The sequence below is a fragment of the Myotis daubentonii genome, chromosome 5, assembly GCF_963259705.1.
Source record: "Myotis daubentonii chromosome 5, mMyoDau2.1, whole genome shotgun sequence".
NCBI lineage: Eukaryota > Metazoa > Chordata > Mammalia > Chiroptera > Vespertilionidae > Myotis > Myotis daubentonii.
This window is the reverse complement of record NC_081844.1, coordinates 90,989,440-91,017,406: the sequence shown is the minus strand read 5'-3', so window position 1 is coordinate 91,017,406 and position 27,967 is coordinate 90,989,440. Positions and strand designations below refer to the sequence as shown.

General features: G+C 55.6%; 1 protein-coding gene across 6 annotated transcripts in view; it reads right to left on the bottom strand.

Annotated features, from left to right (window-relative positions):
- The window catches only part of SYNPO (synaptopodin), a 68,876-nt gene that overhangs the window by 4,638 nt on the left and 36,271 nt on the right, over positions 1–27,967 (bottom strand). For 4 of the 6 annotated variants that reach the window (XM_059698950.1, XM_059698953.1, XM_059698952.1 and 1 more), the window contains one exon: positions 3,481–5,822. In XM_059698950.1, the coding sequence (XP_059554933.1) occupies positions 3,481–5,822 (2,342 nt within the window). Of the gene's footprint in view, positions 1–1,574; positions 5,823–27,967 lie in introns of those variants that run through there. The other 2 variants (XM_059698954.1, XR_009453111.1) reach the window with 2 other exon arrangements.

Genomic DNA, 27,967 nt, shown 5'->3' with positions numbered 1-27,967 from the left:
TTCATGGGATGGTAATGCTGGAGTGACCCTGGGCCTCATCACCAAGTAAGAAAGTTAAAGCTTGGCATGGGACCCACCCCTTATACTCCCAGGATCAGAGTTGTTTATACGTGAGCCAGAGACTCTGGGAGCTGCTCTGTCTGTGCAACATCCCAGGAAGCTTGCTGTCAGCCCAGCTGAGGGAAGTGGGGCCAAGAGTTCATGATCAAAGCCCATCAACACGCATTGAGGCAGAGCAACCAGGGCTCTTTAGCCAGAAGAGTAGTCTGAGGCAGGGGGAGCTGAGGTAATTGTCTGAAATCTCTAAGGGTTGTCTCTGCCTTTGGTGGCCACAAGGGGAAAGCTAGGGCCAGCAAGTGGAAGGAATAACAGCTTGTATTGGAATGTTGGGGGCAGTGGTGAACAGCTCCTCATCATTTGGAGGTGGGCCAGAGCCTGACCTCATCGGAATTGCCATGGCTGGATACTGACTCTCTCTGTGTGTGTATGGGGGGGCTAGTGGGGGGTGCAGAATACAAAAAGGCTGCAGGAAATCAGAGCTGTTCACTCTCTGGCAAAGATCTCAATGCACCCTGAATTTCTGTATATACCAGAACTACTGTGAAAGACACATGAGTGAAAATTCACAAAGTGCATCACTTAACCCAGCACCAGCCCCAAAGCAGGGCACATGTGTGGGGTGAAGGCATGAGGAGAGCAAAGTCAGACAGGAACTGCTAGAGACCAGACCTAGTCCCAAACTGCCTTCTGAGGTTCTTCCATTGCAATGGAAGGGGGAAACTGAGGCCCAGAGGTAGGAAGGGGTTGTCTAAGGTCACATAGAAGTCAGGTGCAGATCTGGGACTGGAATCCAGTCTGACTCGATGGCAGTGTGTTCCTCTCCACCAGGGGCAGAAATTCAGTTTTCTGGAGGCAGGTGGTGATGAGCGTGGGAAATGGCCAGATTTACATTGTAGGGCAGTGGTTCTCAACCTTCTGGCCCTTTAAATACAGCTCCTCATGTTGTGACCCAACCGTAAAATTATTTTCGTTGCTACTTCATCACTGTAATGTTGCTACTGTTATGAATCGTCATGTAAATATCTGATATGCAGGATGGTCTTAGGCGACCCCTGTGAAAGGGTCGTTCGACCGCCAAAGGGGTCTCGACCCACAGGTTGAGAACCGCTGTTGTAGGGAGAGGAGAAGGGGACCTGAGGGAACAGGAAAATGTATGCGCTGGCATTTAAATTCCACTTTTAAAGAACTCAAACCAACCTGAACTCTAAGAGGTTGTGCGTTTTCCCTAGGTTCTACAGCCTTTTTTTATCCAAACTCTGAGGAAGGAGAAAACAGAGGAACGTGCTTTCCATTGGGTCTGGCTTCTGGGGAAGAGGGCACCTTGCTTCCAAGCCAGCACACATCTGTGCCCATGGCTGATCCAGACACAGCAGATGCAGGCAGCACAGGAGACACACCACACATTCACACTGAACTGAACAGTCCCGCCCCACTTCCCAGGCCAGAATCAGGGAGGAGGGAGACGGCCCTGACCCTGACCGCCAGCCAGCGAGCACGGAAGAAAGAAAGCAAGACAGGTTTGAGGCAGAGTGTATTGAGAACAGGAGAGAAAACAGAGTGGGAAGAGCTTGGCCAGCCTGGCCGCAGGCGTTGCCGGATGGAGGGTGGGCTCTTCCAGGAGTCAAGGGAGCAGGTCTAGGGCAGGGGCTTCACTCTGTCCTGAGAGGGGGCTGCATGGATCTGCTGAGCTCACTCAAGGCTTCCCCATACATGCCCCTGCATTCTGGGCAGAATGAACTCACTGGGAAGGCACCCCGTTCCCATGGAGATGAGCCCGGAGCTCAGGAGAACTGCAGGCTCAGCCCAGCATGGGCACCGCCTCCACCACCCCTCTCCCCACTGGGGAGCCCAGAAATAGGGCTGGAAAAGAGTAAGTGGGTGGTGCTCGGGCCCCAGCCTTGGGAATCTTCCATCTGAATTCTGCCTCTTGCCTCTGTATTTCACCCCCCACAAAGCCTGGTGTTGGGGGGCTGCAGCACATAAAGCTTTCAGAGGTGGTAAAGTGCTCATACTACCTGACTGAGCACCCTCACTGTACTATGAATGGGGAAACTGAGACCCAAAGATACACATGGAGTCAACTCTTACATCCCAGGCTTTTCCTCAGAACCTTAAGGTCTCCTCCGTCCCATCTCCCTGAGCTGCTCTGCTCCCACTGCCCCAGCAGTCCTGCACCTGAGCAATCCCAGTCTAGGCTTCCGATCCCTCGGCTCCTCCAGCAGCTCATTCCAGCCACACCCTCCCCAGAACAACCTTGCAGACATCTCATCTCCATCTGTCCTACAGCAACTGCCCATCTCCTTCTCCTCTCCTCCCAGGACTGTCAACACTTACAAGGCCTTTCTCCCAAAGCACCAGCCTATCTTCTCACCCTCACAGATTGTCACAACTGGTGGAGCCTTCATTGTCTAAATGAGAAAACTGAGGCCCAGGGAGGGAAAGTGACTTGGCCAAAGTCACTCAGCAAATGAGAGGCTGAGATGGACCAGACCCTCCTCTCCTGCCTCTCACCCTTCCACTGCATGGAGATGGCTGCTTTCAGTCAGGCAGATCTTGGCTGAGGTTGCAGCCAAAGCAGCCATTGGATACATTGCCAGGGAACTCTCCTCACTGCACAGCCTTCTACAGGGCTGTCTCTCAGGGGTCCCTGGGAGCTCCCCTACCCCAGAGCAGTGGGGGCAAGCCAGGTGGAACCAGGGTAGAGGTCTGGGATGAGCTGCTTTAGCTGTCCCGTAAGCGGAGCCAGGTGTTTGGAGAAGGCATGGAGGCAGCTGACAGAGGGCAGGAGAAAAGCATCAGACAGCAGTAGGCTAAGTCTTCATCCAGCAGGAGGAAATGTGGAGGCCGAGGCAAAGCTGTCTGAAGCAGCAGAGAGGAAACGGTGTCCAGAAGGCAGAGGTGGAAGAGACAGACCCGTGGAGATGAGAATCCAGCAACGGGCAGAAAGGTGCCAGGAGTCGGGCCACATGAGGGTGGTCCTGCCGTTCCACAGGCTCTGGCAGGATGTTTGCTCCAGAAGCCTGTGTGGAGGTCCCCTTCCAGGCCATTCCCCAGCAAGACGCTGGCATCCTAATAGCTCACAAAGGCCGGAGGAAGCCCCAGCCTCATTGGCGCCTGCCTCCATGACCCTCCTCCCGCCCAGTAGCAAGCTTTCTATCCCTGACGTGGAGTCCAACCACCCTCAGAGCAGGGAACTGGCAGCTGCAACTCAGAGAGGGGAGGTGACTTGCCCAGCGTCAGTCAAAAAGCTAGCTGGCAGCAGCATCAGCCCTTGAGCCCTGAGTCCCCATACGCTTGACTCTCAGCCCTGTGCCATTTCCTGCCACATCTGCTTTCCATCCTGCCCTCAGAGATGGGGCCCTGACAGGCAGTGGGATCCCTGTAGGTCCGTTACTTGAAGCAGAAGGAAGGCTTCCACACCTGAGCCTCGATCCCGGCATTCCGGGTGTTGAAGGAGGGCCTGGGGGCCTGCTTGGCTCGGGGAGACCAGGCTCTGGAGGGAGACACAGGGGAGATGTCGCTGCTGTAGGTGGGGCTCACGGCAGTGGTCTGGAGGCCGTCCTGGCCTGGGGCTGTGTAGAGGCCTGGTGAGGAGCGGGAGGGCCGAGGCAGGGCGGGTGACCGTGGGAGGGTCGCCTTGGGCAGGCTGGGCGCCAGGTCCAGAGAGCTCGGCTTGGCAGGTGAGGCGGCTCTTGGTGAGGCCTTGGTTGGCTCCTTGATGGGGGAGAGGACAAAGAGCGAGGGCCGCAGCTGGTAGGGCGGCTGCTTGGTGGGCTCTGGGCGCAGGACCCCATTCTCAGGCAGGTAGCCATGGTAGAGGGAGGCAGGTGGGGTCCGAGCTGGGCTTCGGGATGCCACTCGGAGGCTGCCAGAGGAGTACTTCCAGGACGAAGGCAGGGACATAGTGGGTGAAGGGCAGCGGGCCAGCTCGGCGTGGCCCGAAGACTCTATGACATACTTCTCCATGCGGGACTGGCGGCGGGCATAGAGCTCAGCCCCTTTCCCAGAGGCTTCTGACAGGTTCTGGTTGGGTTTGGGCTTCGGTTTGGCCTGGATGCGCGGGGACTTGAGGCAGGAGGCCCACTCGGGGACAGCATTCTCGGCTGCGGTGGGGCTGTCCCTGTCCCTGGGTGCTGGCTCCTGCTGGAAGTTGGAGGCCTCAGCCCCCAGCGCAAAGGGCTCCTCCTCCCCTCCAGCTTCCCCCTGGTCCCTCTGCCTCCGCTTCTCATCAGCTGTCTGTACCAGGTCCAGCAGGTCTGGATTTGGCGTCACCTTGGGCTTCTCCACGAAGGTGAACATGGATTTCCGGCTGCCCCTTCGGGCCATAGACTCCTCCAAAATTCCCGTCTTGCCGGTGGGAACCGCCTGGCCCTTCAGGTGGGAAGGCTTGGAGTCAGAGCTGGGGTACAAGGCGGAGTAAGAGGGGGGAGACCTAACCCGGGACGCCTGGGGAGCCGTGGACAAGGTCTCAGCATAAGTGGGGGGTGGGGCGAAGTTCCCCAAGGGGCGTCTCTCCAAGGCGGGGCTGCGCTGTGCCATGGGCCTCCTCTCCACCATGGGGCTGTGAGACAGAACGTGCCTCTGTGGCCGAGGGCTCCTGTCGGCCATGCTGGGGGGCTGGGAAGCCGGGGCCTTCCCCCCGAGATGTCTTCTCTCTACCATGGGGCTCCGCTCCATCGGGCCAGTGCTCCCTGGTGCCTGGATCCCAAAGGGCCTGGCCGTCCTGTTGACCACGGATGGGGGCTTGGCCAGCGTGAGGTGGACCTCGCTGTACAGCCTGGTGGGCGTGGTGGGCGTGGTGGCCACTGCCCGCCCAGATGTCTCTTGTTCTGCTGACACCGCTGGGGCGCTGGGCTGGACATCGACGAGCAGGGAGCTGGACATGAAGTCTGGGGCTGGGGACCCGGAGCTGGGAGCCGCTTCTCTGGGGAAGGTGCTGCTGGTGGTCGATGGAGCTGACGCCTTGTCAGTTAGGAGTGTGCTGGGTCTCACCTGCTCCTGGGGTTGCCCGCCAGCACACTGGGTGCTGGGTGTAGCATCTGGCACTGTGCCGGGCGGTGGGAGCTGAGCCTCCGAGGAGTTCTGCTGGAGGCTAGAGCACGGCAGGCTCTGAGGGGTGACCGCCGCCGCTGGGTTCAGATTGACATCTGTGGCTGGCAGGTGGTGGCTGCCGTTAGCAGCTGGTGTGATGAGTGCGGCACCGGGGGAGGCAAGGTTTTGGTTGACATCTGGAGCTGGGCTGTGGACCTCAGCTGGAGGCGGGGTGGGTGGACTCTTCTGGGTCTCTCGGTTCTGGGACAGGTGGAGCCCATTGGCCGTCAGCAAGGCTGCGTTCTCCTTTAAATAAACCACCAGGGGCACCTCTTCCTCCTCACTGGCCACCTTCTCCAGGTGCCGCAGCAAGCTGGCCTCCTCTGAGCACCCCTCCATGCTGTGCCCAGGGACCCCTAGGTCGGAGCTCTCGCCGTGGGGGCGCCTCGGAGGGCTTGGCTCGTGAAGTGAGGCAGGACTCAGGCTGAGCCCTGGGGCATGGCCTGCGGGGCTGCCCGGGGGCCCTCTCGGGGACTCCTGGCTGGGCGTCTGTCCCCTCCGGCCGTGGCTCTCCAAGGTGAACTCGTTCACCCTCTGCCGGCGCCTGTTGAAGAGCTGGACGCCTCGGGAGTTGGAGCTGGGAGGGGTGGTCAGCTGGGCTGCGATCTGCTGGCTCCGCGCCTTGGCCTCTTTCAGATCCTTCTCGGTGAGGCTCGTGCTCCGGCCCAACGCTGCAGGGAGGGACAGAGGCCGGGTTAGCAAGCGGGGATGCAGAGCCACAGGGGTCCACCGACAGACAGACAGACCAACAGACAATCACCCGTGACCCTCCTACAGGTGACCTTTTCCTCTAGCATCTTGATCTCGACTCCCTGTTTTCTGGAATGCCGTCTGCTCATAAAGAATCCTGACCCAGCCATTTTTGGCTCAATTCCAATGCACCAGCTGTGTAAACCTGCCCAGATGACCATTTTAGCATTAGCCAGCCCCTCATTGGAGCCCACAGGTTGCTGATACAGCAGTCAACCGAACTCAGGAAGAACACCTCACGCTAGCAGTCCTGGCCCCGCTATATCCTGACTCGTTTCCCTTCTCCTATCTCACTAGGCTCTGCCTTGCTGGCTTTCTTTCTATTTCTTAAAAATGCCGTTTGTTCCTGCCCCAGGGCCTTTGCACTTGCTGTTCCCTCTGCTTGGAATGGTCTCGCAGGCGGCATTCCAGGTCAGCTCCTTCTTGCTATTCAGGACTTGAGTGTCACCTCTCTGGAGGGGCCTTTCTCTGTAATCAGCCCTCTCCTTTTCTATCCCATCTCTTTGTTGATTTTCTTCATGGCATTCACCACAATTCACAACTATCTTCTTTATCTGTTTCCTTGTTTATTATCTGCCTGCCCCCCCCCCCCCATGAACTCTAAGGGGACAGTGACCTTGCTTGGCTTGTTCAGTCCTCTAAGCCTGGCCCCTAGCACAGAGCCTGGGCGCTCAGCAAGCAGGACTGAATGCACAAATGAGCCCAGGACACTCGCCATGTGCTTTTCCTAGGGCCCTTCACACTTTCAAGCCCATAGTATAGTCATTAGCACGAACACTAACAATTCTCTTCTTAGAACAGGCAATATATTCACATGATCTAAAAAAATTAAAAACATAAAGTCCACAGTGTTCAAAGACAAAAAGAAAGTATACAGTGAAAAGTGTCCCTCCACCCCGAGTGTCCTCATCACAATCAGGTAACAACTGTCATTAGTTTCTTCTATGTCCTTGCACAGTTTCTCCCCATTTTTATTTAAATATTTAAAAATTCTCATATTTTAATATAAAAGCAATAAATTGGGCTAATTTCAGCTAGAACATTGCATTGCTTCATGTTATCCTCACAAGAACACCAGGCGACAAGCATTCCTGGCCCCTGTTCTAACGAGGCGGAAAGTGAGGTCTGGAGACGTGTAAATAGCTCACCCAGAGTCACAGCAAAGGGTGGCGGAGCTGGAGGCAGAACCAGGTCCCTTTGGGTCCACAGCCCATGCTTGTTCCAAAGGGTCCCTTTGGGACGTAGGGGGAACACAGTCAGCAGGGCTCGGGGTTCAGTCTGGAGCTGGAGTCCAGGCCTGAGGTCAGGGATCAGGCTGCAGTCAGACTCCTATTAATCTAAGTTCATGGCAGCAACCGTTTCTCTGTACATCCCCAGCGCCCACCTGGCACACAGTCGGTGCTCACTTTATGCTGTTGAGCAATGACTAAACAAACGGGTGCACGAACAAATGGACGGATGGACAGGTGGATGGGACAGGCTGTGGGCAGGATTAGCAGCTCACTCAGTGGCTGAGAAAATTCCTCCCCCACCCCACCCCACCCCCGCTGTGGGAAGCTAATTAGTTCTTGAGGAATCTGACCTTGCCCTTCCTCTCCCTTGCCCTCATTAGTCCTGGCCGTGACATGCTGAGTGAGTGGCCAGGGACAGTGTTTCTAGGTATCCTGCCAGCGGAGCTCAGAATTCAGGGACTCTCAGAGCTAGAAGGGCCCTTACAGAGGTGCAGTTTCACCACCACCCCCATGTTATAGACGAGGAAACAGGTCCAGAGAGGGGTGCAGGGAGAGCTCCCAGCAGGGAGGCCACACAGAGCAGCGTGGCTGCAGACAGCCGTTTCACTGGGACCAGGCCCAGCAGCCACAGGCTGGCCCCAGCCTCCTTTCCTCTTCCCATCAGGATCTGGCTACCCCCTGCCCCCTCCACACACACACACACACACACACACACACACACACACACACACACACACACCTGTGTCCACCTGGGGGAGATGAGGAGGCCCTGAGAGGTTTCTCAGCTCATGCAGTGCCCATCTCCTCTGCTCTGCTTAGAAACCAGGCCTCATGCCCAAATCCAGGCTCTGCCACTTGCTGGCAAGTTACTGCACCTCTCGGAGCCATTCCTTAACTGAGAAGGGGATGAAAGCACTGACGTTAGGGTTGGGAGGCTGCAATGTGGTCATGAATGCCTGGGGAGGGCTCATGCTACCCTGGATGGAGTGGAATTGGGGACCCACTCTTCTCCTGGGAGGGGTCAGAGGTTCTTCTAGCAAAGGAAAATCACTCCACAGATCAGGGTCCTGAGAGAGGAGGCGACCTAAGGCCACACAGCAGGGGACTCCAGCATTCTCAGGGCAGGGGGCCGGGATTATTGCCCCAAATTACAGAACCTCAGAGTCTCCGAGATGGCTGTCACCGAGCCCAATGCCTGCATCCCTAGAACCATGCCCCTGAGGGTACACACCTCTCTTTACACACTCGATTGACATGGAGCTCACTACCTGCACAGGTGCCTTCCACTAACGGACACTCCTCAGCTGGAAAGCTGCTCCTCACATTAACTTCTGCCCCCGAACACCCCCAGAGAAAACGCCGCCTCCTCCCAACCTGACAGCCCTGCAGGGATTCACAGACAGCACATCCCACACGGCATGGTCAGGACACACGTGCCCAGTCCCCTCACACTTCTCAGGACACAGTTGCAACAATCGTAGCTGACACTGGCTCTTACTGTGGACCCACACACGTGCTCTCCACGTACTGCTTGTTTCATTCCCACGGCAACCCTATGAAGCACAAACTATTGTTACCCACTTTTCAGTGATGAGAAAACCAAGGCTCAGAGAGGTAAAGTGAGCTGCCCGAGGTCACAGAGCTGGAAAGGAGTGGAGCTGGCTCTCCCCTGGCTCCGCATGACTCCTGAGAGCACCAACCTTCCTGGCTGGCATGTTCCCTCAGTGCGAGGCTCCTAGAAAGCGTTTCAATTTGAATAACCAGGACTCCAAACAACCCTGCACCCCACCCCCCACCCCCCACTTCTCTGCTTCAGTCCTGTCCCCAGACTGTTCTAAAGGCCATGGATTTAGAAAGTTCTCAAATGGTGGGACATGAAGGCCCTCAGTGGGATAAGCTGGCCTGGGCGGCTTAGAGAGGGAAGGGCTGCAGAGAAGGCGGTGGGCCAGGACCTGGTGGGCTGACCCCAGCGAGACTAAGAGCCTCCCCGACTGCTGTTTGGGGACAAGAGGAACATGGCAGACAAGGCCAGGGGCCGAGAAAGCCCAGCCTCTGGTGAAGCTCCCGTGCCCTCCACCCCAGCCCACAGTGACTCCATGGAAAAGGAATTCAGCAGAAGGCTTGAACCAGACCCAGCTAGCAATCCACCCTGCCACCCTGCATAAACAAAGCTGAAAGAAGGGGCCAGGCCAGCCCCCAGCACCAGAGTCCCCATGGAAGGGCACCAGGGAGGCAGTTCCATCCAAAATTCCTCAGACCAGGGAACCCACCCCTGGCAGTGCCCAGCCACTGGGTCTGAGACTGGGCTCCCTGGTGTCAGAAAGGCAGGAACAGGCACCTCACTGAGCTCCCAATCTGCCTGGTACAGCCTGCACCTGCGCAAGTCACAACAGCGCCTCCCTGCCCCGCTTCTCTGTGCCTCTGTACAGCCAGGTTGGAAGCTGGCCCCTGAAAGACCCACCCTGGACAATGGATCAGAAGCTCTGAAGACAGGCCTTAGGAGAGGACGGGGTGAGGGCAGGTGCAAGGAAGGGCTGCCGGAGGGAGGCAGGGGGCAGAGGGCCAGGGTCCACCAGGGTCCACCAGGGTCCTCCCAAGCTGGGGAGGCGGACAGGAAGCCCTGAGCACACATTAGAATGAGGATGCAATGGGGCTGTAATACTGAGCCCTCACTGCAGCCCAGGTGCTGTGCCAGGCCCTTTATACTCATCATCTTTTCAATCTTTCCGACAATCCCCAGAGAGAAGACTGTTAGTCTTCCCAGTTTGCAGATGAAGTCAGAGGTCAGAGAGACCTGCCCAGGGTCATACAACTTGTAAGTAGTAGAGCTGGGATTCAGAACTCACAGTCTGGCTGCTGAGTCTCATTTCTTAACCACGCTGCCTTCCAGACCCTGACTCTGGGCGGGGAGCGGGTAGAAGCTTTCACATCTCACGATCAGTGCCCCGCAGTGCCCTCTCCCCGGCATGGTCAGCTGCCAGGAACAACCCAGGGTTTCTCCCCTTCCTCCTCTTGGGAGAAGAGTCCTCACTAAGGCAGAAATGATTGCTGGGACATGAGAGCTCGTTTGGGAAGAACGCGTTGGGGTCAGGGTCCTGAGTTCTAGCTGTGTACAGGCAGGGCGATGCCCTTCCTCCCCCCAGCAGCTCTGCAGGCAGCAGCCTGCTCTGCCCACCGGCAGGCCTGTCTGGACCAAGGAGGGAGGTGGGGCAGGGGAAGGGAGGCCAGAGCAGAAGGTCAGGACAGCGAGAGAATTCAAGGAAATGTTCTTCATACGGCTGCCGTCAATGGGAGTATCCACCCCACTGGGGCGGAGTGGGACAGGGGGCAAGAGGTAGGAACAGAGACTGGCTAAAGGCAGCCCACTCTGGCTGCTGGGGAGGCTTGGCAACAGGACAGGTAAACAGGCTGGGTAAACTGCCCCCCTGGTGGAGTCAGGAAGGAGCCAATGGCTGGCCGCTGCACAACCTCTGGCTCAGCTGGGGGCAGGAAGATGAACTGGGCTGAGTAATGGTCTGGCTACCTTGCCAGCCCCTGCCCCATATCCTCCCCGCTGGAAAGAGGAAATGACACAGCCGTCATTCTCTGGAGAGTTCTCCATCCATGCCAAAGTCCTGGTGAGTACAACCTGACAGTCCCGGCAGACGGCCAGACCTCGCAGGAGGAGAGTAATTCATACTACGGTGGGAAGGACTGCCAGGACAGAAGAGATGCCTAGGGACAAGAGTGGGGAGCCTCAGACCTAGCTCCAGCCTTGCCACTGAAAGAAGCCACCATCCGCCTCTCCCTGGAGGCCCAGAGGGGAACTGAGACCAGAGAGGGATGCCACATGCCCTAAGCTGCACACCCCAAACGACAAAGGCACCTCTGAGTGCTCATCTTACTCACTGTGGCCCGGTCTTCCCTGCTGCCCAGTTCCCCTTCTGTGCTGAGCCGGCCTTGGTTCTCAAAGCCTCTGGGAAAGGCAGCCAATCGCCTCGCCGACAGAGAGAAAATCCCACATCGCCAGCAACGCGGAGGAGCTGGATGTGACTTCTCTCCTCCACAGATGACTCAGCCCAGCTCTTTATCAGGAAAACTGATTTTGCAACCGCCTTTTAAATGGCCTCTCCACCCCCAATCTCTTCCCCCATCAATCTACCCACTCCACTCCACGCGGCCAGATTCATCGTCCTCCCGCCTGGCTCCCCTCATGTCTTTCTCCTGCCTCCCCAGGTCGTGGGGGATCGAGTAGCAAGCCCTCACGGTGGCATTCAGAGCCCCTGACGGCAGGGCTGCCTGAGAGCTTGTACCTCGCTCTCGGTGCACTCGCAATGGCCAGAGCGTCCAACGGCTGTGGCTCCCACACCTGCACTGGGAGTTCCTGCCTCTGCTGTGGGGTTTGCACAGACACCTCCCCGGGGAGCCCTTCTCTGGCTCACGTCCTCGCTACCCCCCAGCCTCCCCACCGATCTCCAATGCCACCAGCCCTCCCGAAACCCTCCCCCGACCCCCAATGCTTTATCTGCAGCACTCGGTGACCTCATCGCTTGGCACGTTACTCATTTTACTGAAAGTGGCTCCTCAGGGTGTGCTCACCGCATGCCAGGCCCTCGCTTCATTTCCAGCTGCCCATGGGGTCCCTGCTCCCAGCCCTGTGCGGGAGGAGAAACGGCTCAGGGGTGAGTGGCTTGCTCCAGCTGGCACAGCTAGTCCGAGGCAGAGTTGGGATTCAAACCCAGGCTGGCCCAGGGTCAAGTCCAGGGCCCATCCTGCGGGCCAGGCTGCTTCCTTCCAATGTCTGGCTTTGCAGCGATCTGGGCCTGAATCTAGTTTTGCCCCACAGACTGCAGGACCTGGGGGCAGGGGCCCCCACTGCGTCACAGCTGTTCCTCCCTCGCCCCCCACCTTCCGTGGTGCTCACAGAGTAAGGATGACAGTGATGAGGATGACGACAGCCAACCCGTGAGGAGCACCAGCTGCTGCCAAGCTAAGGGTTTAGCATGTATGTTCTCATCGAATCCTCACAGCAGGTCATAAGGGAAGCTCCCTCACTCCATTGGACAGAGGGAAAACGGGGTCCGGAGAATTAGCGAGCTCACCCAGGTCCTGCAGCCAGCGAGGGGCAGGCAGAGGGGAGCGGGAGCCAGAGCTGGGATCTGACTGATCCCGAGCCTGGACACCTCCTCCTGAAGAGCTCTGCCCACAAAGCACACTCACTTTCCTCACCCACTGCCCCAGGTCCAGGTCAATGCCACTTCCTCCAGGAAGCCCTTGTCAATCCATCCAGGTTCCTAGATCAGTGCTCTTCTGCTCAACCTGGCCTACGGGCCTCAGAGCAGGAAGACTCAATGGCAGAAACAATAGGCTGAGAAAGCTCAAAACCAAGGCTGAGGGGAAGGAGGCTGTGGCCCAGCTCCCAATATCTCTCTGCTGACAGTGAGTTGGGATCAGGCAGAGCAGGATGGGTGGTTTGAGGGGGAACTTAAGACAAGGGCTCCCAACTTGGCTGCAGCCTTGGCTGGCAGCTATCCCCACGGGCCACACGCACTGTTCCCCGCTGGCTGACCAGGACCCTGCTGTGGGGTCCACCTCTGCAGGGGCCGGGAGCCACCATCGCCCTCCTGCCTGCCCTACTGGCCTAAACATTAATCTACAATTAGATTTTCAGGGACTTGGAAATAGTGCCGCAGAGAGAGGCAGGCTCAGCCCCAGGTGCACAGCAAACTGGAAAGGGCTGGTTCACCCAGAGCCCAACCCAGGCCCCCGCCTCCCAGTCCAGCCCTGCTGAGCCTGCCCGAGCCTCCCTCACAGAGGAAACACTTAATCCAGGAGACAAAAGAGGTGGTGAGCTGGCGAGGGGTGGCGGTGGTGGGAAGTGACGGTTTCCCTTAAATTCTGCCTCTGCCAGGGGCAGAGCTGGGCCTAGGCCATTTCTGAGTCCTCGGCCCCCAGCCCAGGGCCTGGCACACTCTGGGCTCTCTATAGCTCCTCTTCCGGGCCCTGGGGCAGCCTGGGCGGCAGCTGGTCTCCATTTTCTCTCAATGCCCCACACTCAGCCGAGGCCGCCCCCCAGCAAGGGTTTAATAGCCAAGTGTTGACTAGATAAATGGCTGGAGGACGAGCACTCCCACAGCCCAAATCCACTCATCCAGGGAGATGAATTCTAGATTCATCTGGATCCCAGATTGTCTAGAGTCCACATCAGAGAGCTAGAGGGTGGTTCATGGGGAAAGCGGAGGGGCTGGGAGAGTAACAAGTCTGTGGGTGAAGAGGGAGATGAGACCTTAAACCACAGTGTTAGACCTAAGAGGCAGAATATTCCACCAAGTGCTGGGAGAATCTAGAGCAGCCGTGGGCAAACTACGGCCCGCAGGCCGGATCCGGCCCGTTTGAAATGAATGAAACTAAAAAAAAAAAAAAAGACCGTACCCTTTTATGTAATGATGTTTACTTTGAATTTATATTAGTTCACACAAACACTCCACCCATGCTTTTGTTCCGGCCCTCCGGTCCAGTTTAAGAACCCATTGTGGCCCTTGAGTCAAAAAGTTTGCCCACCCCTGATCTAGAGCCTCAGAGTGAGATGAGTGAGGATGAAGCAACCTGAGAAGTCTTCCTGGAGGAGGTGGCATATGCCCTAAGTTTTGAAAGATGGAGATGTAGAAGCATTCCAAGTAATGAGGCAGCTTAGCAGAGGCTGGAAGGCTCAAGACAATCTCCACCCCACTCCACCCCCCAGCCACCCCCCAAATCAAGACCAGGTGCACAGAAAGGCAGCTTGCAGAGGAACACACCATGGGCTTTCCCGGAGGCTGAGGGTGAATGGGTTGGTCCACGCAGAGTTCCATGGGAGCTCTGACATTAGGGCTCATCGTGCCCAGAGGCCAGAAGCACTGTGCTGGCTGCCTCAAGACTCTGGGTGGGTTGCATAACCTCCCCACTGCCCGGAGCCACTGATTCAGCTGGGACCCTCCGCCGCCTCCGCTTCCACCTCCTCGGCCTTAGCCATCTGTCTCGGCTGCTTCCCTCTTATGGAGGAGCTGCCCAGCAGCCAAAAGCGGAGGCCAGCGCCCTGTGGTAAATTCCCCACATTCCTTCCTCGCAGAAAAATAAATAACCCGGGAGAAAAAACGCAGGAGGAATGGCAATGACGTCCCAGCCCCAGGCTCACTGGCTGGCTGGAGTCGCAGTGCCCAGCGCGCACAGCCGGCGCAGGGTAAACAGTGGAGGGAACCCGTCCTGGGCTGAGGCTGTGCCTCTGCTGCTTTTGCACAGGAGGTGTCCTCACCAGCGCCCCCCAGCCCCTGGAGGCTCCTCCAGGCTGTGCTCACTCTCTTGGGGTCTCAGCTCACTGGCACCTGCCAAAGAAGGCCTGGGAATCCGCCCTCCACCATGGCAGTGGCCTTGGTAGGCGCACTTGTCAGGCGCCAGGCAAACTTCTCTTCTATTACTCAGGATGCTATGTTCAGGCATTTCGTTTCAGCACTGTCATTATTGTAGTGTGTTGTTTGCCTCACAATTTGTGAAGTGGGGGGGGGGGGGGGACTGTTATACTCGCTGCACAGGTGAGAAAACTAGGGCTCAGACAGGTTTTGGGATTCACCAAGGCTATCTGCCCAGTGAGTGGTTTGCAGTTTCCACCCCCATTCCTCCCTTCCATGTTCATGCAGCTGGCCTGCCCTCCCCAGACAGTCCTCATTTACCAAATCCAACCCGAGGTGCAGCCTCTTCCCAAGGCATGCTGGGCAACCTTTAGTAAATCACTTCCCCTCTCTGAGTCCCAGCCTCCTCATCAGTAACACAGGCACGCCGGTCTGCTTGGCAGAGCCACTGCTGAGCAAATTAAATGAAGAAATAATTTCTACAGTGAATAGCACTGTGCACACCTGAGAGGGATGTAACTTCAGCCTTTTGCACAAACCCACCCCTGTATAACTCTGTACCAGGGTAGGGCTCTGTCTGTCTCCCTCCAGCCCTCTCTGGGTCTGGTCTCTCTTTCCTGCTCAGCCCAGTCAGGCACAGCACAACTACCCTCACCCTCATCCCTTCACCCCCAGAATCCTCTCTGCAAGGGACCCCAGCATCACCGTCTACCCAATATGTGTAGCAGAGAGGACAGGGTTTGAACACCAGGTCTACCTCTCGCTAGATGTGAGGGCCCAGGCCTCCTTGGAGGAGTCCCAGGTCCAAGACTCGGGGGAGGGAAGGTGCGGCCAAGGTCAGCTCCCATCACTGGGTACGCAGCCCTGCAGCCAGGAGGGCGCTGAGGCCCTGGGCGTGCCAGAGGCTGCTGACCCTGCCATGCCCCCCATGCCATTTACTAATCACCAGGCATGTCTGGCTCCCCTCCAGCAGGAGAAGTCTGTGCCAGAGGAGAGGCTGACTCATCCAGCCCCACCGTCCCTCCCCTCGTCCCTCAACTCAAAAGGAAAGCAGCCTGGAGGTCAGGAGATCTGGTTCCAGTGTGTGTCCTGTCACAGCCTGGGTGCCACCCTGGACTGACTCCTGAGCCTTTGGGCTTCGTTGGTTCGAGTTCTGAGAAGGGACCGGCCTGGACCAGTGATTCCCAGAGTTGGGTGCCCCCACACCTCCAGTGGGAGCAAAGGGATTGAGGTGTTGCCTGATCATGAAAACCTCACTAGTTATGTGAATTTCACATGTGTATTAGGAAAAGAGCATAATGAACACAGCGATCCTGTGAAAGGTAGATTACTGCTTCGGGAGAGGTAAACGTGGATATTTCAGTAACAAAAGTTAGTCAAATTAGCCCTAGCCGGTTTGGCTCACTGGATAGAGCGTCGGCCTGCGGACTGAAGGGTCCCAGGTTCGATTCCGGTCAAGGGCATGTACCTTGGTTGCAGGCACATCCCCAGTAGGGGGTGTGCAGGAGGCAGCTGATGGATGTTTCGCTCTCATCGATGTTTCTCTCTATCCCTCTCCCTTCCTCTCTGTAAAATATCAATAAAATATATTTAAAAACAAGTTAGACAAATTAAAGACCATTAGTAAGTTAGGTGGTGCAGGGACTCATTCAGTCGACCACTATTTATTGCACACCAGCTGGGCACTGTTCACAGCCATGAGAGACAGACAATCCCTGCTTGCATTCTATGAGGGAGCAAGATAAATATATGAGTAACTAGACACGTAAGTCCAGTGGTAAATGCTATAGAGAAAAATGAAGCAGGGACTGGAGATAAATGGGGGAGTGGCGTGCAACACATCACTGAGAAGTCACATCTGAGGAAAGACGTGAAGAAAGTGCGAGTGAACGAAGCATATGCACGTCTAGGGAAGGAGACCGGGCAGAGGGAACAGCTGGTGCTAAGGTCCTGGGGCAGGCTCACACCTGGCAGGTTTGAGGATGGTGCACGGAATGTGGAGGTGGGACACGGGTGAGGAAAACAGGTTCTCTAATGGCCCGTCTGCCTCTGCCCTTTGGGATCTCAGAGATCCCCTGCATTGCTGCCATTTGTACACACACACACACACCGTGTAGCACAAGTATTCTCAATGCTGGTGTGAGCTAGCCAGCAGCAGCACATGCTTCCCTGCACACGCCCGCGCACGGAGGTGCTGCTTGCTTCACCCCTGCACTACACGAAGCAGAGCATGCATGCACACACACACACACACACACAGCATAACCCACACATGATGTGTGCACACTGAGCACCCACAGGTGTGCACGTGGGGACACACAGGTGCTCAGGTGGCAGACTGGCATGGATGCACATGCAGCAGGTGCACACCTGGTAGGAGGGCACAGGTGTCCCCCTCCTGCAAGACTGCCCTGTCTCCAGGTGAATGAGTTACCGGACAACCCCTGCCTGGAGGGCACATGCTACTGGAGATGGTGAGTGCTCCATGAGTGGTTTCAAATTCGATTCTCCAGCATGTCTGCGCCTCAGCCATGGTTTCCCTTTTCCAGGGGTGCACTAAAATCTGCCACCTCATGCTCAAACGTCCCTGTTGCTGTGGAGAATGTCCCCTTTTCTAACACTACTGCAATCTAACAGACAAGCCATGTAACAAGCCTAGCACAGCACTGTACATGTTACCAGCTGCTCCCAGCGTCATTGCTCACTGCACTCATCCCTGGCTTCCTCCCTTTAGGATGCTTGGGCAGCTGAAGAGGAGGAAAGGGCGGACTGGGAGCTGCAGGCCTGGATTTAAGTCTCCAACTCATTGTGAGGCCTCAGGCAAGTGCCGTTCCCGATCCAGGCCAAATCAGAAACCTGCAGAATCCATCAGGGAGCGTGCCCCAAATGCAGATTCCTCGGCTCCGCCCCAGGCCCAGCACCACAGAACACGCATGTGAACAGCCTCCCTGAGGGGTTCTGACGTAGTCAGGTTGGGGACCACTGGGCTTTAGAGCCCACGATTTTATAAATGTGCTTCTAACAACACACAGGAAAATGCATAATGTTAACAAAAAATGCACTTGAGAAAATAGATTTTGTACATAACTATATCCACTAATTATATACTATCCCTTCAACACGCACGACATTTTTATAGTTTTACAGCCCCAACACATCCGTCAGAGACGGAAGCAGAGCAGGAACTGTTACAGTACTTTACAGACCAGAAAACTGACGCAGAGCAGGCCAAGGGCGCCTTGCAGAACGCAGGTCTCTGGCTCGGCCATGTGAGGTGTGCCCCCTCTGGCCTCATCACCTCATCCCATGTGGTTCTGACTTCCTGCCCTGAGTGTACCTGCCCTTTCACTCCAGGCTTACACTGCACACACATGATTTCAACAACTCAAGGTTCTCGGAGAATGGGCCACCTCACCCAGCTAACGTCCTTCCAGTCCTAAGGGCCTCCTCAGTGGGCAGTGCAGGGAGTTCCCAAAGCCCCAACTCCACACCTGCCGTTTGATCCAAAATGGTCCTTCTGTTCCAGCCAACCTGAGTTCCAGTCCAGGCGGAGCCGATCACTGGCTACGGTGACTGTTAGCAAGCCTCGATATGCTGAGCCTCGGGTCCTCTTCTGTAAACAGGTCTCCTAATTCCTACCCTGCAGGGTGAGTGGGAGGACCGGGTCTCATGTGCAAAGCACCTACGCTTCTGTGCCGATGGAACTCCGCTAACTCACAGGCTAGGGCAGCGGTTCTCAACCTGTGGGTCGCAACCCCTTTGGGGGTCGAACGACCCTTTCACAGGGGTCGCCTAAGACCATCGGAAAACACATATATAATTACATATTGTTTTTGTGATTAATCACTATGCTTTAATTATGTTCAATTTATATCAATGAAAATACATCCTGCATATCAGATATTTACATGAAGATTCATAACAGTAGCAAAATTACAGTTATGAAGTAGCAACGAAAATAATTTTATGGTTGGGGGTCACCACAACAGGAGGAACTGTATTAAAGGGTTGCGGCATCAGGAAGGTTGAGAACCACTGGGCTAGTGTGAGCTGCTGGGAGGCAGGATTCTCTCTCATTCATCAGTGTACCCACACCTACCATGTGTAATACACGCTCAATAAAAATGTGCTGATGCACGAAGACATGATATCGCCAAAGCCACTCTCTGCTAGTGCTAGCTTACCGTTATATTTCGTGACCCACCTCTCAGCTTGGGGGCTGGGGCACAGCGCAGGGATGGTCAGGGCCAGAAGGGAGGGGCTGTGGCTCCTGGGAAGTGCCCTGCACCTGCCAAGGCCCTGACGAGGGGAGGCCATGTCCGGGGAGCCCTGAACGTAATCCTGTTGACTCAGAGGCATAAATAATGCACCAGCATGTTCTCCTCCTGCCACTCGTTACGCTAAGAATAGCACCGGCTACCCTTTCAGGGATTCCACAGCGAAGAGAGCAGGACATCCAGTCGGGGACAAGCAGGGAAAGAGGTCGCCAGGCTGTGGACCGCCAAGCACCCTCCCTCCAAGCACATCTTTCCACACCCGTGAGACAGAGGACCCCGAGGTCAGAGCTGAAAGGCTCCTAGAGGCTGGTGGTGAGGAGCGCTCAAGGGACGAGGGTGAGGCCTGAGGAGATGGAGCACCCCTCCCCCTTCTTCCACCAGAGCTGTTTTATCTTCCCCTCCCTCCCCCACCCTCCCTCCCGGCTCCCATTCTAAAAAAGCCCAATCCTCTAACCCGCCCTCCCGCCACCTCTTCCCGTGCTCTGTGTTTCATAAGTAAAACTTTGGAGAGAGGGGAAGAGTCTATAGCTTTTAATGCTATTTTCTGTTTAAATGACCGACCTAACGTACACAGTAATTACTCAGGGGTGTTGTTAAATTGTGGATTCTGATTCGGGAGGTCTGGGGTGGGGCCTGACAGTCTGCATTTCTAAGAAGCTTCTGGGTGATGCTGATACTGCATCCATGGGCCAAACACTGAGTATAGAAAAACTAGAGTATTTCTCTGTAGAACAGATGGAGAAACTGAGGCCCAGGGAGGAAAAGGGATGTACCAAGAGCGCAGAGCAGAGCTGGGCTCAGAACACAGGCCTCCTGACGCCTCCTAGGGTTTTGTCCTAGCGCAGTGGTTGGCAAACTACGGCCCCTTGAGTGTGGCTCTTCCACAAAATACCAGGTGCTGGTGCGATTGAAACTTCATGGCCACACTCAAGGGGCCAAAGAGCCGCATGTGGCTCGCGAGCTGTGGTTTGCTGAACGCTGTGCTAGGGGGACTTTGGGGTTGAATGGGGGTGTCTGGAGTGGAATAAGGGGCAGGCAGCAATTACAGGCGGCAGGAGTCGGTCAGGGACAGGCCTTCATTCCGCCAAAAGCTGAACTGCTGGGAGCCGGTCCATCCTTGCTGTTTCAAGGGACCTGGCATATATGGCATACGGTTCTTAATATGTTTGCTCACCTTCTTGGTGCTGTGTTTTAACCAAGGTCACCTCTCCGAGAAAGGTTGAATCCCCAGGTAGGGATTTTCCCCTGAAGTTAGGGAGGGAATAAAACCCCTCAACTAAGTGCCAGGCGGGTAATTAATCCCTTTAACTACGAACAATCATGCTTAAACTACATAATCTTTACTCCCTGGAATGGAGATAAGAAACGCCCTAACCTTTGTAATAGAGATTGATAGGATTGAATCAACTGGTATAAATACAGTTGTAACAAGACAGAAACACTCAGAACTTAGAACAGAATCAAGAAGACAGAGCCTACACGGAGCCTAGAGACAGAAGAACTTCGCTGGAGAGAGCATGCCGGAGGATCCTGGAGAGGGACTGGCCTCAGAGCCTAGAGACAGAGCCTAGCAGGAGAACATGGCAAGGGATCCTGGACTGAACCTGACTACAGAGATTGGCAGGAGAACCTGACTGGAACCTGGACACTGAACCTGACTGGAGAGCCTGGACAGAACCTGGCTGGAGAACCTAGCGAGGGAACATGGCTACAGAACCTCGCTGGAGATCCGAAGCAGAACCTCTCTGGAGATCCAGACCAGAACTTGGCTGGAGATCCTGGCTAGGCTGCTGATCAACTGAACGCTGTCTCCATATCATTCCTTCTTCGCCGACTCCGTCCACACCTTTGGGGACCCCTGGACCCGCTGGGGTTGGACCCCGGCATATGGCGCCCGAACAGGGACCCCTAGGTAAGCGCCCCGCACTCGGGACGGATAGGACTCCACCGTAGGAAGAGGGTGGATAGTCTTCGCCGACTCCGTCCACACCTTTGGGAACCCCTGGAACAGGATTCCCATAGGTAAGCCCCCCCCATTGAGAACCCCCACACTCGGGACGGATAGGACTCCACCAGGGTGCTACAGACCCCCCTATAGAGGATAAGTAGGGTAAGAAGGTGGATAGTACAGAACTTAGATTGAGAAGATGGCCATACTGAGTCCAAAGAAAGAAGACTCTGTATTGATCCTTAGATTAAGAAGATGTGCCATACTGAGTCCAAAGAAAGAAGACTCTGTATTGATCTTTAGATTAAGAAGATGTGCCATACTGAGTCTAAAGAAAAAAGACTCTGTATTGATCTTTTAACATATGTGCTTGCTAGCAGAGGAATTAAGGTTACTCCCAGTCAGACAGAACGTTTTATACAAGAAGTATGTCCATGCTTTTCTGAGGAAGGAAAGGTAAATGTAATGGCATGGGAGAAGGTAGGCCCAAGGAGCCTTATCCTTGACCCCACTGCAGCCTTTCTACCCTGGGAAAGTGCAGGATTGGCAAGCTCTCCCTGGGATGATAGATCAGGACTCAGGTAATAGCAGAAAGCGCCAATCCTACTCTTAAAATGGATACAAGAGAGCGTTTCAGGTTTTTCTTTTTAATGCTTGCTTTTAAAAAATAAAAAAGGGGGAATTTGCTGGGAGCCGGTCCATCCTTGCTGTTTCAAGGGACCTGGCATATATGGCATACGGTTCTTAATATGTTTGCTCACCTTCTTGGTGCTGTGTTTTAACCAAGGTCACCTCTCCGAGAAAGGTTGAATCCCCAGGTAGGGATTTTCCCCTGAAGTTAGGGAGGGAATAAAACCCCTCAACTAAGTGCCAGGCGGGTAATTAATCCCTTTAACTACGAACAATCATGCTTAAACTACATAATCTTTACTCCCTGGAATGGAGATAAGAAACGCCCTAACCTTTGTAATAGAGATTGATAGGATTGAATCAACTGGTATAAATACAGTTGTAACAAGACAGAAACACTCAGAACTTAGAACAGAATCAAGAAGACAGAGCCTACACGGAGCCTAGAGACAGAAGAACTTCGCTGGAGAGAGCATGCCGGAGGATCCTGGAGAGGGACTGGCCTCAGAGCCTAGAGACAGAGCCTAGCAGGAGAACATGGCAAGGGATCCTGGACTGAACCTGACTACAGAGATTGGCAGGAGAACCTGACTGGAACCTGGACACTGAACCTGACTGGAGAGCCTGGACAGAACCTGGCTGGAGAACCTAGCGAGGGAACATGGCTACAGAACCTCGCTGGAGATCCGAAGCAGAACCTCTCTGGAGATCCAGACCAGAACTTGGCTGGAGATCCTGGCTAGGCTGCTGATCAACTGAACGCTGTCTCCATATCATTCCTTCTTCGCCGACTCCGTCCACACCTTTGGGGACCCCTGGACCCGCTGGGGTTGGACCCCGGCACTGAACCTCTGGGTCCACAGGCTCCCACACGAGTAAAAGGAAATAAGACTACAGCCTCCCGCCCAGGAGCAAACCCACGCCAGCCACCGGGCATTTGATGGACCAAACCCTCCAGGAAGGCAGGATGCAGCAGGTGGCCGTTAAAGTGCAAACCAGATCAATGGAGAGAAGAGCTGGGCCGAGCACTCCGCATGCAGTCACAGTCGTGGGGGAAGGCTGGGGGGTGCAGAGGGGCCCTCGGCAGCACTATCAGCACGGACATCAAAGGAAAGAGGAAAAGAAAGGAGGCAAGACCAGCCTCCCGCCTCCCAAACTAGCACCAGGAACAGCCCCTCCTTCCTAGGACGGCCTCAAACCCCTTCGCAGGCGCCAGGCCCGTTGTGGCAGCCCACTGCCCCCCTTCCTCCCCCCGACCCCCCCCCCCCCCATTCCTCTCAGGGTGCTTCACCCTCCAGCCACACTGGCCCTCCTTCCAGTGCTCAGACAGGGACCAAGTCTCTCTCACCCCAGGGCCTTTGCACTGGCTGCTGCTCTTGCCTAGACCCCTTTCTCCCCTCACCCTCTGTCCCTTTCTGGTCTGTTTCCAGGTCTAGGGAGGGCTTGTCTGCCCTCGGAGGTCACATTCCTCTGCCACAGCACCCTCTGCCTCTCCTCCAAACTCCCACCAGGGTGGTAATTCCATCATTATTTGTTTTAGCATCAGTCTGCCTCGTCTGATCCTAAGCAGCCCCCATAGGGCAGGGACCTTGGTCGTCATTTCTTTGATATGCCTCTGCCCCCACACCATAGCTGGGGCTCAATAAATACTTGTTGACTGAATAAGGGAATAAATGAATAAAAACACTGCTCATATTACCACTGCAAAGCCTTCACCTCTGTGGTTTCAAGTGACCTCGCTTACCCAGGAGAAGTTGTACAGGACCTGGATTTGCAAGATTATCTGGGTACACAGCCCTCTGCCCGGCCACACTGCCGCTGAGCGGCCCGAGGTCACGTGGCCTCTCTGAAGGGGTCTCCAGCTCTGCTGGTGGGTCTGTGTGAGAGGCGGAATCGGAGAAAGCTGCTGAAAGCTGTAAAGAGCTTTAGCTGGTGGCGTTACTCTGTCCTTGTTTGAGGCTTAGAGAGGGAAAAGGCCTCATTCAAGGCCAGACAGCCAGTGTGTGGTGATGCCAGGCCCCCCTGGCACAGCTGAAAGCCAACAGCTGAGATTCGGGCCCACCCAGGCTCGGTGAGGGCACCATCTGCCTGGAGGCTGGGCAGGGGTGGAGGAGGCAGAGGAGAGGGTGGCTGGGAGCATTCAGCCTCAGGCCCAGAGCCAGGGCGGGGAGGGTGGGGCCCCAGCGGGAACCCTGAGTGGGACCTGGCAGCTGGGCATGGGGGAGCCAACTGGCACAGGCTGGGTGGTAGCATGCTTGCTCTCCATGCGCGTGACAGTCTATTTTTTAATCAGCACCCTTCCCATCCCCCAACTCCACGTGCCCTCCCAACCGGCCCATAGCAGGAATCTTGGCTGAGACCAGGCCCCCCTTGGCGATGGGTGGTAGGGTCCCCACGTTCCACACCCTATAGTGCCCTTAAGTACTACGCAGCCAGGGTCAGGACAGAGACGCAGAGAATAAGGGCGCCTCCTGCTTACGACCTTGGGCCTGTCCCTGGACTCTCTGACCTCAGTTTCCCCCATGTGTACAGTGATGGGAGGCAGTCAGACTCCAGGGGATCCACTCAAGCTTCACAGCACTAATGACGCCCACTCATCAGGCCCTGGCCGGGCCTCCCCTGCCCACAGCCCTCCCAGGCGCACCTGACCCTCCCTGGCCTGCTCCTGAGGGAGGAGGGAAGGGGAGAGAGGCCGAGCGAGCTCAAGGGCCAAGCTCAGGCCCCAGACCTCAGACCCAGTGAGGCTTCTGCTAGGACCTGAGGGACAGAGGTGGTGAGGATCGAGGAGGAGTGCTGTGTGTTCTTAAGCAGGTAGCTTGGCCTCTCTGAGCCTCTGACACTTTATCTAAAGCAGGAGAGACTATGTGGTGCAGTAGTAGCATACGGGCTCTGGGGCCAGGCTGCCTGGGTTTGAATCTGGCCACTTACCAGCTGTGTGACTTTGGGAGCTCCCTTAATCTCTCTGTGCCTCAGTTTCCCGTCTGTAAAAGGCTGATAATAATAGTACTTTACTTCACGTAGTTGTTGGCATGTAAAGAAATTGGAACACCCCTGGCGCATAGTCAATTACCATAAACATGAGAGCACTGGCCTTGTCTTTTGAACACTCTTCATCTCTAAGAGATGTTATTCCAGAGGATAAATGCAAGTCTCGGCTCAGCCCGCTCTCCTGCCTGTGGGGCTCATCAGCCTGCCCCTTCGATAGCCCCTCCTGCTGACCCCATGTTTCTGGAGTCTGTTGAGCTCTTCCACCCCCACGGCCCCCACATATCCTTCTTAGCCCGTTTCATGGCAGCTCAGAACAGAGCCCTGAGTCTCAGAGGAAGCACAATAACTTGTCCAAGACCGCGAGCCAGTTAGCAAAGACGCGAGGTTCAGGCAGCCATTCCTGAAGCGCAGGTCAGACCCTTTCCACTGGGCTGTGCCCATCCTCCCACCCTCAAAACCTGTTCCTGGCCAAACGCCAAGAAGTAATTTAAACTGAGATATGAGTCCTGAGTGAGTGTCCACCTCCCCAAGGGCTTCCTATTTTAACAGAGATCAAGACATGATAATACTACTATTTAATAAGTAATAGGGTGTGGTTTTTTTAGCAGTATTAGCTCATTTAATTTTCAGAGCAACAGTACAAGATAAGATCTATGATCGTTTCCCTCTTATAGACGAGAAAACAGAAGCCTGGAGAGGTTATATAACATGCTCCAGCTCTCCCAGCGACTCGGCTGGGAACCCAGGGCTCCAGCCACGGCATCTGTGCGTTAGCCTCGCGGGAAGCCGGCAGTACGGGAGCAGATTGAATCTGGTCCGTCGGTAGCCGCCCTGGGCCGCAGGCAGGGTAGTGCAGGGTCACCCACTAGTATGCAGTACTGCCTCGCCAAGTGGAAAAGATGAAGCTAGGATGGTGGAATTTCAGGCAGTGGCCAGTTGGTAAAGATTTCATTCTGGAGAGAGAGGGCTTTTGTAAGCCTCTGGAATTACAGGGCCGGGAGGCTGTCCCCACACTGACTCCTCCTCCGGGACAGTTCACAAAGGACTCTGAGCTCACACACACACTGGGAGAACTCAACAGAGCCCAGCCACCCGTCTGACCAGGTCACGGGTCCCAGGCTCCTTCGGGTGGGTCTGCAGTCCGAAGCCCGGAGGGATGAAGGCATTTTCACAGCCATAGCCGTTGTCCCGCCCCCTCATACCTGCAGTTCCTGCTTCGACCTTTCACCATCCTCAGAAACACTTTCCTCCCAACCAAATCCCTCCCATTCTTCTGGACCTGAGTTCTGGTCATGAGCCAGCCATGACCACACCTTCCGATAACATTCAGGCCTCTGCTCCAATGCCCCCTCCAGAGAGAGCCCTTCCCTAACCACCAACACAACGTAGCCCCTCTCCGTCTTAGCAGCATGGCCTACAGTTCACGGTGCCACTTGTATCTCTCTGGAATCACCTTGCTGATGTCTTTGCTTCGCTTTTTCTTAACTATCTACCCAATTAAAATGTAGCTTCTTGAGGGCAGGGGCCTGACTGCAACTCCAATGCCTGCCTAAAGGTCCCCTCTCCTCCCCCGCAACCCCGGTAGCCAGGGACACTGAGCTCCATAGAGAGCAAGGGATTCACCCAAGGTCACACAGCAAGCAAGTGGCTAGCACCTAGGTTGCTGCACTGCAGGCTGTCCCCATCCCCACCCCAGTGGACTCTGCGGGCTTATCTTGTCCCTGCTGCCACACTACGTTGGGGGCCAGGGCTGGCAAGTCCTCCACAACAGCACCCCTCCACTTCCCCAGGGGCCCACAGTGCCCCAGTCTGGGCCCTGCCTGCTTCCCCCTCAGTCCCTCCCTTCCTGGCATCAGCCGCTCCGATGAGCTCATGTCTGGAAGCCTGGGAGCTGCTCTGAAGGAAGAGGTGCCTCCCAGGCCAGGCCCCGAGGCCTGGAGGTGTGTTGGGCCTGCGGGACCACAGCCCCGGCAGGTGGAGGGAGCGTGCTGGCCCTGCCCAGCCTACCTCCCAGAGCTGTGATGTGGGCTCGGGGGATGCAGGCTCAGGGGGATGGATGCCAGGTCTGGGGGATGCATGTCAACCATGGAGCCGGTCCGGTGGGGGTGGGGTGGGGGGGTGAAGAGGAGATAGAGAGAAGGCTCCTCTGCCATGTGTGCCCCCTCCCACTTATCAAGAAGCCCCTCTGGCCTGGCAAGTGGCTCAGTTGGTTGGAGCATCATCCTTTGCACCAAAAGGTCACAGGTCCGATTCCTGGTCAGGGCACATCCCCCATCAGGGTGCATGCAGGAGGCAACAAATAAAGGTTTCTCTCTCCCATCGATGTTTCTCTCTCTCTCCCTCTCCTTTCCTCTCTCTCTAAAATCAATGAAAACATTTTTTTAAAAAGTAATTAAAAAAAAAAAAAAGCAGCAACTCTGTTCCAAGGAAAGGCAGCTCTGCTGCCTTCTACTCACAGAATCACCCTGGGCAAATCTCTTCCCCTCTCCAGCCTCCGTCTCCCCAACTCTAAAATGGGGAGATTAGGTAAAATGATGACTGAAGGGGCTAGGGATCAGTTGGGAACCAGGCACCTGATGGTCACAGGGTCTTTTTCTTTCTTTTTTTAAAAAAATATTTTTATTGATTTTTCAGGGAGGAAGGGAGAGGGAGAGAGAAATAGAAACATCAATGATGAGAGACAATCATTGATCCGATGCCTCCTGCACGCCCCCTACTGAGGATCAAGCCCACAACCTGGGCATGTGCCCTTGATCGGAATCAGATCCAGGACCTCAGTCCTCAGGCCGACGATCTATCCACTGAGCCAAACCAGCTAGGGCAGGGTCTTTTTCCTTTTGTTCACCTTAGGGCAGTGGTTCTCAACCTTGGCTGCACATTAGAATCACCTGGGAATCTTTTTCAAATCCTGATTTCTGGGCCTCATCCTCCGGAAATTCTGTTTCTTTGTTACTAATGTTGTGGCCCCACCCCATAGCAAAGAAACAGAATTTCCAGAGGATGGGGCCCAGAAATCAGGATTTTAAAAAGATTCCCAGGTGATTCTAATGTGCAGCCAAGGTTGAGAGCCACTGCCTTAGGGGAAGGGCAACAGCTAACAAGGGAGGGAAGGAGTTAAAGGCTTATTTTAACCATGTAAATGCTGATTCCAACCACAGCTTAATTTGGGTACTAGTTTGGGAGATGGGGTGGCTGGCCTAGGGCCTACAAAGTGGGGGGTGGCCTGAAAAGTGGTGAGTGGGAGCCAGGTGGGAAGTTCTCTGAGCATCAAACTAAGTGATCCTAGTCCATTCCCCTCATTGGGGAAACTGAGGCCCAGAGGACAAGCCAGCCCAAGATCTCACATGGAGACAGAGGCAGGGGACCCGCCTCAAGCAGCAGGCCATCTTCACTCCCCTAAGGGGGCCCAGTCCACTGCCTGAGGTACACGGTACATAGTTTGTGGGGGGGCTCTGTCCCAGCACAGGATGGGGGCCAGGCCTCGGGTTGGTGACAGGCAGGCTGGCACCAGTAAAGACTCCAGTCCCTCACCCCAGCGTCCCCTTGTCCCTCTGGCCAGCATCCTGTCTCAGCCTACTCCCTGCAACACGGCAGGGGTGGGGCACGCTCCGACCACCCCTACAGCCA